Source organism: Corvus hawaiiensis, chromosome 6 (genome assembly GCF_020740725.1).
Source record: "Corvus hawaiiensis isolate bCorHaw1 chromosome 6, bCorHaw1.pri.cur, whole genome shotgun sequence".
NCBI lineage: Eukaryota > Metazoa > Chordata > Aves > Passeriformes > Corvidae > Corvus > Corvus hawaiiensis.
The window spans coordinates 37308146-37321750 of record NC_063218.1 but is presented as its reverse complement, the minus strand read 5'-3'; the positions used below and the strand labels follow the sequence as shown (position 1 = coordinate 37321750).

The following is a 13605-nucleotide window of genomic DNA, read 5'->3' as shown; positions in this document are numbered from 1 at the left end:
ACCAAATTTTAGGGTTACTCCAAGAAAACAGGGAAAAGTAATTTGGTGTAATTCAAATATAGTGGCACCCCACTCTTAAAATTTCTAGCAGCTACAGGAGTTTTCATGTGTACCTGGTGATGTGGGAATGCATTTAATTGCTTTATTGCAATGTAAAAATAATTGAGACATCTTATTTATGGAAATGTTTCATTCATGCTTCTATGAATAAATGCCAATGTATGAATAGACAAAAATTATTTTTAACTCCCCATAACTATACAAAATAAACTTTTTAAAAATCAAGATACTTGATTCTTGTGATTGTAGAAGTCAGTTTGGGAAACTTTTGCAACAAAAAATTTTGATGCAACTACAATAGTCTCCATCCTCAATTTGCCTCTCAGCCATTACCAGCAGTAATCACAACCCTCTTGTACATTTCCTGCTGTTAGAAAATAAGTGGAGTTTTAGAATTTCTGCATCATCTCTCAGCATGTGGACAAAGGGGTATTAGATGGTATTAGATTCCTAGAAAAAATTTACATTAAAAATCCACCTAATATTTAAGTGCTTTAAAACATCAGAAAATGTAACTTTGCAGGGTGCATTTTGTCACTTTAATCATGTTTTCCCAACAGACACATGAGAACTATTGAAACTCTGAGGAAGGAAAGAGTAAAAAGGCTACAAAGATACCAAAGAAGCCGAAGTCTGAGTCCCCAAAAGCATTTGAGTCTGTCCCAGACTCTGGATGCAAGTCAGAGGGATCTAGATCTCCCCAGCAGACGCCGAGAATATCTGCAACAGCTGAGAAGAGATGTGGTGGAAAACACCAGGTAGGGCATTAGAAACCTCTCCTTAGGCCTGATGTTCATTAAAAGTGTTCACAATGGGTGCACGTTAATGGTTCTTACTGACATCTGAGACTTCAGCAGCAGAATTCTTTTCAATGTGGATGCATTAACCTTTGGGACAGAAAATGCTTTCAGGAAAACACACGCCTGATTTTAGAAAACACTCATTAAAATCTTGGGTCCAGTTTTATTTCAGTCCATAACAAGTGCCTAATTTATTATATGTGTATGATGGACAGGGACAGCCAAGTATTCAGTCTGGACTGATTAGAGACCAATCTGTCCTCTTACTCCTTGTTGTGATTTAGGAATGGTATTCTCCAATTTAGTACTCCTGCTAAAATCAGCACTGCTTCTCCTTCCCCTCCAACTGGAGGTAAAGATCACAGGTTGAGATAAGAGTAATTTTCTGGAAACAGCAATGAGATAAGAAAATGAACAGTAACAGCACCAGCATTAATAACAAAAGGTATAAGAAAAGAACATATTCCCACGGAAAGCCCCTGGCGATAGACAACATGAGATGGCTCCCTCTGCCACATCTCAACTGGAAGGAACCCTTTCTCCTTAGAAAAGCCCCTTTCCCCCACCTCCAGCAATGATGTGAGGTGGTACAGAATAACCTCTGTGTCCTGGCCATGCCCCCTCCTGGCTACTGCAAAATTAACCCTGTCCTGGCAGGAACCAGGACACTCCTTCACTAGCTTAAAAGCCACAGAGTTCAGTTTCATTTTAAATATCAGAAAACTCCGCAACACTTCACCATTTAGAATTTCAGTTTCTCATTCCCCACCATATTCTCTAAATGACTTTTGCTTCCTTTGTGGTCAGGAGACAGTTAATTTCCCAACACAAAAAACTTGTATGTGATATGCCAAAGCCATAACCTTGTATCATATGGAGACCTGATTTAGAAACCACTGTAGTAATCTCAGCAGCAAACTGGACTTGCAATCTGAGTAATTTTCCAAGGCTAATGTCTACTTAGCCTTTAGTGAGCAAAGAGAAGCTTTTTGGAGGCTGATATGGTGGGTTTTAATTGCTTTTCTGGCAGATTTTCATGTTCTAAATTGAAATATGATTTTCTCATGATATTTCAATTAATCATGTGTGTTTTCCCTTACTTTTCCATTCTTATAGAGTTCAAGAACCGAAAAGAAGAAGCATTCAGCACCCTTCTGACATTGAACTGTTGCTCCGAGACTATCAGAGGGCACGAGAAGAAACTAAAACTGAAATTGCACGAGCTAGGGACAAACTCCGGGAGAGAGCAGAGCAAGAAAAAAGGCGGATACGGGAACAAATATTTTCTCAGTTACAGAAGGTGGGCATTATATTGAAAGTATAAATAATCTTGAAGATCTCAGTATTTTCTTTTTATGTAGCTTTTTATTTGGTCTTCTAGCATTGAGTAGTTGCATTGGTAAAGTAAAATCTTCAGTCTTTAACAACTGTATTGGACCAGCAAGTTAAGTCAGGGGCTTGAGAAGTAGACAAAGAGCAAAAAATGGGACTGAAAAGAGATCTTTTTATAAAACTTCTTCCCCTTAAAAGCATCCTAGCATTATTTTGATAGTCTGAGCTCTTATATGTGAAGAAAACAGCAAAAGCTGCATTTTCCCAGACTGCCAAGTGTTGGAATTGTAAAAAGAAGAGAGGCCCGGCTCCGGCGGGGGGAGAAACTTGCAGACCAGCCAATATGGTTGATAAGAGCAAGACTCTGTTTATTAGCAATCCAGAGGCACTTATATAGTATACCAGCTTGTTAACTCTTAAGTGGCTTAAAACTTACCAAAGCAAATTTCTACTTCTACATAATTGGACTTACATTGGCAAGCTTCTACAGTTATGTTATGATTAAAAGAATTCAAAGTTCACCTCCCTTTTCTCCCGGTTAGCACATCTTATCAGGACAGCTGCATCGTTTCAAAACTCCCTCTTTGTTTCTCAGGCTTGGTTCTCACACAAGAATTTTCTCATGGAGAGTCTTTCTCACACAGGCCTTTTGCTTGCAGGCTCTTGCTACAGTTCTTTTATTGATCCCATAATTCTATGAATGATCCATGTCCCTGATCCTTTAATAATTCCCAACAGCCAAGTTTTACAGGGTCATTCACCCTGTGGTTTATATAGTCCTAGGCTTTCAAACAAGTCTGTTAATTTAATGCTTTCTGTATGGCAATTTTTGTCAACACTTCTTGAAAGAAAGTGGATTTCTTTAGATTACTCCTCTTTCAACTTTCAGTGCTGGTGTGGGTTTTTTTTTTGTTTGTTTGTAATACTGTGATGCCTATTACAGGAAGAAGCAAGACTGAAGACTCTTGCAAGTACAAGCACTTTATGCACAGACTCCAGCCTCAGCCTCTCCTCTGGCCCAACATCTGGTTACAACAGCAGTAATACTGCTACATACACTGCAAGTAACTTCAGCAGCCAGGAGGGGCAGGTGAGAAAATACTGGTGGGTGAGACTGATGCTTCCTGATGCTTCGACCACAGGGACATAATGTAGGAACAGAGAGGGTTTTTGAGATGATTCGTATTCTGTCACAGCTATCAAGCAGGACAAGTTTGCATCACCAGTACACAGATGGGTGACATGGGGTGAGGGAGCATTTTGCCATGTAATTGCAAAGGACAGTGACACTTATTTTTCAGGGGTTTTTTTGTAATTCATAGATAAAAAATCAGATAATTACTACTATCAGTGATCTGTCAAATGTTTTAGAAACAACAGGCCTTTTCTTTTGATAGATCTGATCGCATTTGATATTCTCAGTGCCTCCCTCAATGATACCTGCATTGACTTAAGAGTTTCCATGTGTGAACATGGACTTTCCTGAAGTCATTTTTGAAGTATGCACCCATGCTAGTTCTTTACACCTGGTTTGTTGAATTTCCCAAGTCAGTTTCATTTCATAACTAGAAGAAAGGCAAAAGTGTTATTTCATGATAAAGAGAGGCTTCCAACCTTGTAAGGCAGATTTGCTACTAATATTCCACTGCCTATATAACACACTTTCTTTTTCCCAGTTCAAACACATGCTTCCACTTCTGCACTTTCTTAAATCAGGTATCTTCTGGAGATACTTTGGTTTCAAGGGATACACGAGGTCGTTCAACTGTTAGAAATAGTCAGCTTTATACATTGCAATTGCATAAGGATTCTACATTTGGTAAGTAAAACATACATCTGCTTATTTTGATTTTTATCCCAAAATTTGAACTTGAATCTAGGTATTGCAAGGATGTCCCTACCATTACATGACTTCAGAAAAATACTACCAGCCAGTAGCCAGAGCTTAGAATTTCTTAAAAAATTAAATAGTGATTTGTTTCCTCTGAAGTTGGTCTTTTGATGTGGTAATATCAAAGTACAGCGTTTTGAGATAATATGAGGATAATATTTTGAAAGAAGGAAGGAAGCACGGGGTGTGGGGCCTAAAGCTGCAATGAGTATAGAATTGTACAAGCAAATTCTTAATTTTAGCCTCAAGACTTAAGCTGTCTATTCTTCCTTATTTTATTTTCTTACATGTGGCAATAACCCTTGTTAAAACTTCAGTCCTGCAAGATGTAACTGCAGTGTAATTACCAACACACAGAATGTCTAGGCAAGGGATGTTATCACTCCTTCATTAGGATCAGATGGATTAAGGGCTCCAGTGGAGCATTTAAGTCCCTACAATTTAAGAATAGTGCTGGGGTTCCTTTTAAATTTTTTTATTCCCCCTATGGCTTTTTTATTTCCTGCAGAAGCCAGCAGAATTCAGCCACCTCTTCCTTCAAGTGGCACCAGCTGTAGGTTTACTCATGGATTAACTATTTCCGTCCACTCTTCTTCAACAAAAGGATACCAAGATTTATCCAAACATATCTTGGCTAATGCTACCACTGAGGTAAGTAAAAACTGAGTTTTCACTTATTCCTTCTAGAAGCCGTAGCAAAAATGGGTGGGACAAGTTTTGTTCTACATCACAAACAGTTACCTATTTGTCAGGTACAGACGCACGCACACTGAACAATTTTAAAGGATGAGTAAAAGTGTGCCAGGCTGCAGCCATGGGGTGCAGAAGAGAGTGTGGGATATTTGAGTGAAGCTGGTGACATTTGTCATTGTTTTCTAAGGTAATGGCAGCATGCTCTCACAACCTGAGGAACCTCTACACGTGCCAAGCAGCAGCTGGGTGGACGTAAGTTTATGGCAGGTCTGTATAATGGGAGGCCTTTCTCTGTAGCTGGCTCTCTTGTGGGCAAATACCTTTCATTTGCCTTCGACAGGTATCAGTGTACAGAAAAAGAGGTGCAGGTGTACTACAAAGTCTTTCCTTCAGCAACAAGGCATGGATTTCTGGGAGCAGGAGTGATAGAAAGACCTCTTCCCTATGTGTGGGGACTGGTGAGAGATCCTGGCAAGAGGCATCTGTATGACAGCTCTATCAGCACAGCTCGAATACACAAGAAGGTAACCAGCCACATTCACCTGGGTGAGTATCCTCACACACGGCAGATGACAGTCACCATCACCATTAGGATGTAGGCAGCCAGGAAGAAAGCTAAAGGCATCTTATTTCATTTCTTCAAGTGTAAATAAACAATTTCATTATTTAATATGGAAACTTCAGCTTTGCAAGACTTTTCCAAAGTAAGGATGGTATTAAACACATCTTGCCAAGAAGTGCAGCTAGAGACAGTGGTTTGAAAGTAAAGATAAACCTGAAGTGGCTTGAAAAAAGCATTTTAAATTATATATTACAGCCTATGAACTAGAGCTCTGCTCTCAGGCAACAAGTCAAAATAAAATACGTATTTACATGTAAGGGGTAGGGAAAAATTGTGACAAGCTGAAGTTGTCAAAGTCTAATTCCCCTTTCTTATTTTTTTTCCCAGTATATTTAGTGACTGATACCTCCCTATGTTACCTAAAGCAACCCCGGGATTTCTGCTGCATTACTGTAGAAGCTAAAGAGGTAAAGTGAACATTCTCTCTGCAGCACAGAGGAGGAGTTGTTCTGATATGTTGGTTCAAGGATAAAGGAGAGAAAGAAGTCAATCTTCATATTTGCAGAAGCACCAGTGTAACAGAAAGGAAAGCCATGCCAGTATCACACAAGTGACTTATGTGTAAAACCCTCGTGTGAATGACAATTCCCAAACAAGACCCATTAGACAGTAACACAAGTGTTACACAGTATATTCTGGTTGCAAACACACAGGATTTTGACAAAAACATATTTAATAGATAACATGAAAAATTATTGCTCTTTTAATTAAGTAATGTGAGAAATATGCCTCATGGCAAACAAAGAAAACATTGCTATATGCATAAAATTTTTCAAATTGTCATCTTTACACCTTGTCATGTGCAGGAGAAATTGTCTGTCCTGGCTATTCAGTCTGTCTATGATGCATCCATGCCTCACCCTTGTAAAGAAGCAGTGAGAGGGGAGATTTTACCAAGTGCTTGGATACTGGAACCTGACATAGTGAATGGAAGAGAGATCACTAGAGTTATTTACATGGCACAGGTAAGATTTTTCTGTATGTCCAACTGTGAATGCAAAAAGCTGTTACACAGCAGAACACTTAAGAACTGGTAAGCAACAAAAAATACAATCCTTATGCTATGCTCCATGTACTTTATGAAGTCACTACAAAGTTGGCTCTTTCACACTTCTCTAACAATGCAGAGAATCTTACTAGGATTGTGTTTAAGCACATGTTCCCAAGTTTTTACAGCATCCAAAGCTCCTTCCTTGGATATCAAGCTCTTCTGTAAAGGTTTATTAGCAATTTTAGTATATGTTGTGTTCTCATGTGATGAGCCAATATGGAGAGTCTTGTTTCTATTTTCGTCTTGCTGTGACCACAGGAAGTCCAACTTGGGTTATACTATTTTCAAAATGCCGGAAAATACTTGGTGCATATTTCTAACCAAAGCCATTAATTCTTCACACTTAATAGATACAAAAGAGAAGTCAAGATTAGGATTCCATTTAAGCATAAGAAAATGAAAATTTTTTAGACTCATTTGAAAACTAAGCTCTCTTTGAGACAGTGGTACTAAGTATTTAAAAATGCCCAGAAGAGAATGCCTTAATGGTTAAATTTATTTAAATGCTTATGTAGAGATAAATTACATTAGTCCTTTAAACTAATTTATTTAAAACTTAAGGATACATTTTTTAAAATATCATTAATTAGCACATGCAGTTTACAATGCATAGCTGAAATGTATATATATATGCATTTAAAATTTTTATATGTATTTTATATTGCCCTTTAGCGTATGCATACACATTTTTAGTAACACTGTGTGTCTCAAACTAGTAAACTTTAATCCAAGCTCAAACTCAAAAGCAATGTGGGTCATACCTGCCAGAAGCAACATCAAATAGCAAAGCTTTGAAAGTCTGTGGAGTATTGGGAAGGAAAATACACAAACCACACAGTAATGACAGCATTTGGCTGTAAACTACTTTTGTGCCTAACACATACTTGTTACACATCAGAGCTATTCCAGACTGGAGAAGGATTCTGTTTAAAAGCAGGTACAAACTCCAACATGCAGCCTTTTTCCAATTCCTGCAGGTGGACCTTGGTGCCCCGGCCATCCCTGCCAGGCTCCTGAGTTCCATGGCGAAGCGGCAGCCCCTGGTGATTGCTCGGCTGGCTCACCTGCTTGCTGCTTAGTGCTGCAACACCACCGGCCACTGAAGAGCAGCTGACAGCTCACAGGGACACACAAGTGTTGGAAAGGGTTACAGAAAATGCTGCCTCCTAAGGCAGCCACCACCAAGCCTCCCTTCAGGAGCCTGGCTGCTACTGCTGGACTATATGGAAGTACAGTTAGAAAAAAGGATCAATTGTTTAAGCCAACACTGCTTAGAAGAAACGTAGCAAGTTTAGTGGGGAATCTATCCTCCTGGAGACAGCAGTGGAAAACCTCCATGGAAGAGAAGAAAGGTGTGCTGCTCTGTAGAGAGCAGAGGAAGAGACTGCTTTACAATAGCCAGAATCTTAGAGTGTATTACTTAACTCCTGTTTCCAAGCAGCTTCAGAGATCAGCTTCTTTCTTTAAGTAAGTTTAGGCTGGAAGCAGTATCTGTATGGCTTGAGCACTTGAGCAGAGCTGCAAAGCCATTTTCTAATGATGAGGTAAGTATCAAATGCAGAATTCCTGACTGCGTAGATAAATGATTTATCTTAGCTGGCTGCCTATCCTTCCTTCCCCTTGAAGAGGGAAGTTAAAGCAGTGCAATATTCACTAGTCACCCTACACCCTGGATAGATTTTTTCATGTATTTGGCTGACGGCTTGCAGCCAGTGTGTTTCAGATTGCCACTACACTATGCAGCATCAGTGGACACCACCATACCTCAGGACACAGTTTTACTATACTGCAGAATCAGGTGCTTTGAAATAAAGAAACCAAACAGTTCTACACAGTGACACTGTCATGGATAGGCTAGTACTCAGTAATCAGCTTGTTTCTAGAATTTAAATCCTGCAAGTAAGAGTAGCGCCAACATTTTTCTACAATGGCTATTTCTATCAGCCCTTCTACGCTTTCACCTAAATGCATTAAGAGCTGAAAAATATAGCCTGGTCGTAGTCTTACCACATTTCTTTGTTCTTCAGCTGTCTCACTACAGCAAGTACAGACTCTTCCCATTCAATTACCTCATAGGACTTCTGTGGAGCTTAGTCCCACAATCCTGCTGTCAGGCTTTATGTTTGTTCAACACAATCCCTAGCTGGTTCACATACTCCTAAATCGAAACAAAACCACAACCACCTCAAATATCCAAATAACTTCATTTAATTTGTCAGCACAACAGTACAGAATCACTTTGGATGTATCTAAGCAATAAAAATTGCTATGTTATGCTTTCATTAGCTCAAAAAAGCCCCCATTGTTCGAGAAGCTCTTGCACTTTGAATTTGTCAAGTGAGAAATGTGTACTCAAGCATCCACCCTACTGCAGTCAGTGCCTGCTACTTTAACACAGTTACTGTCAGTACAAGGTGCGTTTCCCCAGCATATGGTGAGGTTAGCTGCACTTCCCACCTTTGAGTTCAAGAGCCAATATCTACTTTTACTCTGTCTTTGCACAGGTGTCATTTTGGCTCTCAGCTTCTATGTTACTTCCTGTTACTAATATAGTGAGTTTTAAATGAAAAGACAATAGCTATTTTAAATTGATACTTAAGAAAATAGCAGTTTTGATATATACCAACCCAAGGCTTCTTCCTCCAGCTAGATCAGGTAGGATAACAAAACCTTTAACTTACAAATTTGCTTTGTTTAATCTTTGGATCACCATGGTTACAATCTTAACACCAATATATTACTGTTCTTTATTTGGTGAGGCTCAAAAGCTTTGTTAAAAGCCTGAGTCACAGCATGGTTCAGTTTGACCATCACACATTTTACACAGCCCCTCTAGGAAGAATGGATAACCTGTCACAAAGTTTTCTGCAACTGAGCAAAATGAGAGCGTTCCAGATTTGTAATCTGTCAAAGTCCCCCCTTTGGTGGAAACCCAGAAGGAAGAGCAAACAAGGCAGTACATTAAAGCCCCAGGAAAAATGAGCAAACCAGCAGCATGAGATATTGACTCTGTCCCCAGGCTGCTTCCATAGCTCTCCAGAGGAGGTAGGGGAGGTCTTCATACAACCCACTAAAGAGTTGCTCAGTGCTTTGCTTTTTTTCCCTTTTATTTTGGACACGGCACTAGTGATAAAGCAGTTTTTGTAGGAAAAACATCTTGGGGGATGCCTGTTGATCAACAATGACAGTGCCTATGAAGGATAGTGTCTTATTGTACAGTGCATCAGATGTTTATTTTTATATATACTTAATATTTTTTTTCTACCTTTACAAATTAAGTTATTTATATATGCTTGGTTTGGAGCGTTTTTATATGCTATAAAAGCTAAGTTTTATTTTTATCAGTATTGAATTAATGTAACTTTTTTTTAATACAATCTTCAATTGATACTAAAAAGCCTATTTATATGAATGTTTTCTTTTGCAAATACAACATTTTATGGTACTTGCTAATGTATGGTATTTGTTTGTTTGGAAAGAAGAAACAAAAGCCCAGCAGATATCAAATTTGGTAATCTACAACAGGCAAAAACCAACCTCCTGTAAGTTAGTGCTGAGCAGCAGATGGTCAAACCAATTGTATTGTACTACCCAGGGTTGCATCTCTGCTCCTAAATCAAGGTTGCTATTTTCATATCCACAATAAATGGTATTTTCTACACAAGAAAATGTGCCCCACGTTATTTTGCTCCAGCTAAAATACCCATCTATGGAACTATGCTGGATAGAAAAACACCACAAAGGCAAGTTTGTGATGACAGATGTAGGTCTCCCACTTACCTGCTGAGGAATGGGCATGAAATATGAACTTTTGGTACAAGAATCAAGAAGCCAGTCACTGCTTAAATTTGGGTTCTGTGACAGTGCTTTGTCCAAGCAAAGGGGGTTTTATTTGGTTATTTAAAAAAAAAAAGACAGTGGCTGGAGCTTCTTCCCGAGTCCTGTTATACCACTCCCTAGACCTGCACATTCAGAAGGAAGTTAAATAACACCGTATTTCCTGATTTTCTTTTGAGAGCTGTGAGTTTGCAGTAGGAAAGACTGGCAGAAGAAAGGCCACACCCTCAAGCCCTGGCTTTCAGTGAGCTCCTGCCCTCCTGCCTGCAGCACCTCTGGCACCAGTGGCAGTGCCCAGGACAGAGGGCCTGAGGTGCTGAGGAGACCGCCAGCCCAGGGGGCCGCAGGGTCGTGTTCTCACACACGGTCCCACGGCCACAGGCAGAAAACCTGTGCTCCACAACTGCTCCCAAGCCTTGGATACAGAGTGGGGGGTCTGGCTTTACAGAGCAAACATGCCTTGGGGCCGTGGGATGCCCAAGAACCAGCGCCACTGCATTGTGTCGTAAGAACACAGAAACAGAGCTGTTTCTTACCTGCTGGGTCCCGCTACAGCACTGTCTCCTGCCCCGTAGGGCACAGCTGTGTTCTCTGGTTGCTGGAAACTGCTCCTGGGGCTTGGTCACCTTTTAAATAAAAACTTCCAAACATTGTATTAGAGAAGGAGAAGTCTGGTATGCTGAGTTCATGAAAATGGCTGTGGCCATGATATCTATGCAAAAAGTTTTATGATATCCAAATAAAACCCGTGCCAGAACCAAGAACACTTTTTTTCACTAGCATGGATTCCAGCTTCTTCCCCCTTCCACCACCCTGCCCTCCCTTACATAACAAAGTAGAGTTCTATTTCAGTAGAAGCCTAGCATGCCAGACAGGAGGTCTGTACTGCACTTTCTCTGCTCCATGCTTTGTGGCAAGGTACCCGTTTTGTTCTTCAGCCTAGTACCAAGAGGTTCTATATTGACAGCTTGAACATAAGACAAGACATTTAATAATGTTTATTATGACAACAATTTCAAATGAGATCTGCAGCAAAACATCACGTAATAGCCTCAGGGAGCAGGTATGGCATGATATGGTGTACTTGCTGTTCAATTTGTATTGAATTGTTCCATTTGTATTTGTATTGCAGCATGCCTACTGTTGAGGACTCTCTCATTCACATCAGAAAACCCCTAAAAAGAGGAATGCAGGTGGAACCTGCCAAATCTTTCAATACAAGTAAACAAGCCAAGAAAAATCACAGTACAGTTCAGACCCAGATGTGCCTCTATGATTTCTCTTTCTGTATCACATATTTTAACAGAAGCCACAGTTCTACCTAATGAGCCCTATCTGTAGTTTTTCTCAAATCACTGACTCCAAGATGTTACCTTTTCTCACCTCATACAGGGAAGAGGTTAGTTAATTAGCAAGCTAAACAGCCCTGGGCTTCACCTTGTCCAGAGGCTGTTCTTAAATCAGAACTTGCTTTCTGGAAAACCTACACTATTAGGACACTCCTAGACAAAAGGAAATCATGTCCTCACTGCTATGGGGTAGGGGGAGGGAATCCCATGAGACAGCTGATGAGCACCTAAACATACTCTGCTACTCACCAGCACTCCCTGCCCCAAACCCCAGTTCAAGGAAATACTTGGGGAGAAGGGGGTGAACAGGAGGTTCTCTTGGTGACAATCTGTCTGTAAGGGCAGAAAATACCCACTGTCCTCCAAGAAACGGGTCCCTTTCAAAACCCACTCTCTGGGGAACATCATAGTGCTTCTTCACTACTTTGTCTGCTCTTCCAGGCTGTAGTTTTCTTGCTGCAGCACTTCCTGATAAAACCCAAACTCAAGGCAAGAAAAAATATAAAAAGCCAGTGAATAGCATCCAGATGCCATTTATGTTCACAACTATAAAAGTGTCTTAAAAATACTGTCTTCAGTAAAAAATATAAACAGATATTTTATCCCTTATTTCTATTAAAAGCCCTGGGAAATTACAAATTCTGTTTCCAACAAGAGATGGAAAACTTTAGCATCTACATCCTTTCAGAATAATGCTATCGATGGTCTAGTAGATTTATTTAATATGGTTTAACTTTTAAAATTAGTCTTAAAAAAATTAAAATCAAACCTTCAACACTGAGTTTACAATGAAAAATAAATATAGGCACATCTCCGTGTCACATAGGTTCACCTCTTCCTTCCCCTGACTGTAGAGGCTTTGTTAAAAGACAACATGAGAAGTCATACTGAGTTAAGAGATAGCCACCAAGAAACCATCTCTCTGATCACAAAGTAACTTGAGTTGATTCCTGGGTTTGGTCACAGCCTGTTGCTGCACTAAAAACAAAAAGTGTCTCTGAGTCTCACAGCTGCTCTGAGACACAATCAAGGTGCTTAAAAGACTTTTGGCTTGGAGATCCATTTGCTGATGTAAATCCTTCAGCAGAGTCACCACGGCAAAATGTCCAGGACAGAAGGGCCAGTGCAGGTTTTGCACAAAGTGACCTCTTATCTTCAGTATGCTCCCAGCAAAGAGCTCCAAGTCCTTTCAGAAACACTGAAAACTCCATTTGCATCTTCATTAGTAATTTGTGTTCACAGAGTCCACCTCTGTTAACTTTGTGTGGTCACAGTACCTAGAGATTGTCTGGTCAGCTCACAAGGGTTAGTCCTGGGCTCTATCTGACGTTGCGATACAAATACTCGGGACAGCCTTTTCAGGTCTTTTACAAAATCCTGTAACAAACAGATATAAACCAGAGAACTCTTATTAACAAATGCTTACAAAGAGGCTTACTTAATTTTTCTGTAAGTATTTTACAAGGTTAAACATACTGATGGTTTTCCACTGCAAAAACCTAGACAAACTACAGAATTGATGAGTGCCTGCAGACATGCTCAGTCTTCCCTCTGATCTCCACACCCTTCTCAGACAAGATCACTGCCACAATTTAAATGGTTAAACAGCTCCAACATGTAAGTGCTCACCAGCCTTGGAATACTGTCCATTTTAGCAAGGCATTTGGGTGGATTCCTACATTTTGACTGTGGCCAGAATAGTGAGACTCCTCTAGAACATTCCCACTGCTCTAACACTGGTGGTAGGAGGCACAGGGATTTAAGTGCATGACTGGTCAGTTAAGACCCTTCCCAACACATCATTCTCAGCTGGAATGCAGCAAGCACACTCAAGCTAGAACTGAGAGCTGGTAACTGAGACAGCTGGTCTCCAAACTGGTTTACAATTTTCTTGGAAATGTTTTCACTGCATGGGCAATGTTGGAGTCACACAAGTACAGCTTTCAGCCAAACACTAGCAACAGTAACAA

General features: G+C 40.1%; 2 protein-coding genes across 4 annotated transcripts in view; one reads left to right on the top strand and one right to left on the bottom strand.

Annotated features, from left to right (window-relative positions):
* STARD9 (StAR related lipid transfer domain containing 9) overlaps nucleotides 1-11050 on the top strand; it is a 102715-nt gene extending 91665 nt beyond the window's left edge. For all 3 annotated transcript variants that reach the window (XM_048306261.1, XM_048306262.1, XM_048306260.1), the window contains 10 exons: nucleotides 621-818; nucleotides 1977-2160; nucleotides 3136-3282; nucleotides 3909-4011; nucleotides 4592-4734; nucleotides 4964-5028; nucleotides 5117-5322; nucleotides 5726-5805; nucleotides 6205-6363; nucleotides 7427-11050. In XM_048306261.1, the coding sequence (XP_048162218.1) occupies nucleotides 621-818; nucleotides 1977-2160; nucleotides 3136-3282; nucleotides 3909-4011; nucleotides 4592-4734; nucleotides 4964-5028; nucleotides 5117-5322; nucleotides 5726-5805; nucleotides 6205-6363; nucleotides 7427-7528 (1387 nt within the window). In that variant the 3' untranslated portion in view covers nucleotides 7529-11050. The remainder of the gene's footprint in view (nucleotides 1-620; nucleotides 819-1976; nucleotides 2161-3135; nucleotides 3283-3908; nucleotides 4012-4591; nucleotides 4735-4963; nucleotides 5029-5116; nucleotides 5323-5725; nucleotides 5806-6204; nucleotides 6364-7426) is intronic.
* Nucleotides 11051-11269: 219 nt separating this feature from the next.
* Nucleotides 11270-13605, bottom strand: part of CDAN1 (codanin 1) — a 39114-nt gene continuing 36778 nt past the window's right edge. Inside the window, exon 28 of the mRNA XM_048306267.1 lies at nucleotides 11270-13012. Coding sequence (XP_048162224.1) covers nucleotides 12890-13012 — 123 coding nt within the window. The 3' untranslated portion in view covers nucleotides 11270-12889. The remainder of the gene's footprint in view (nucleotides 13013-13605) is intronic.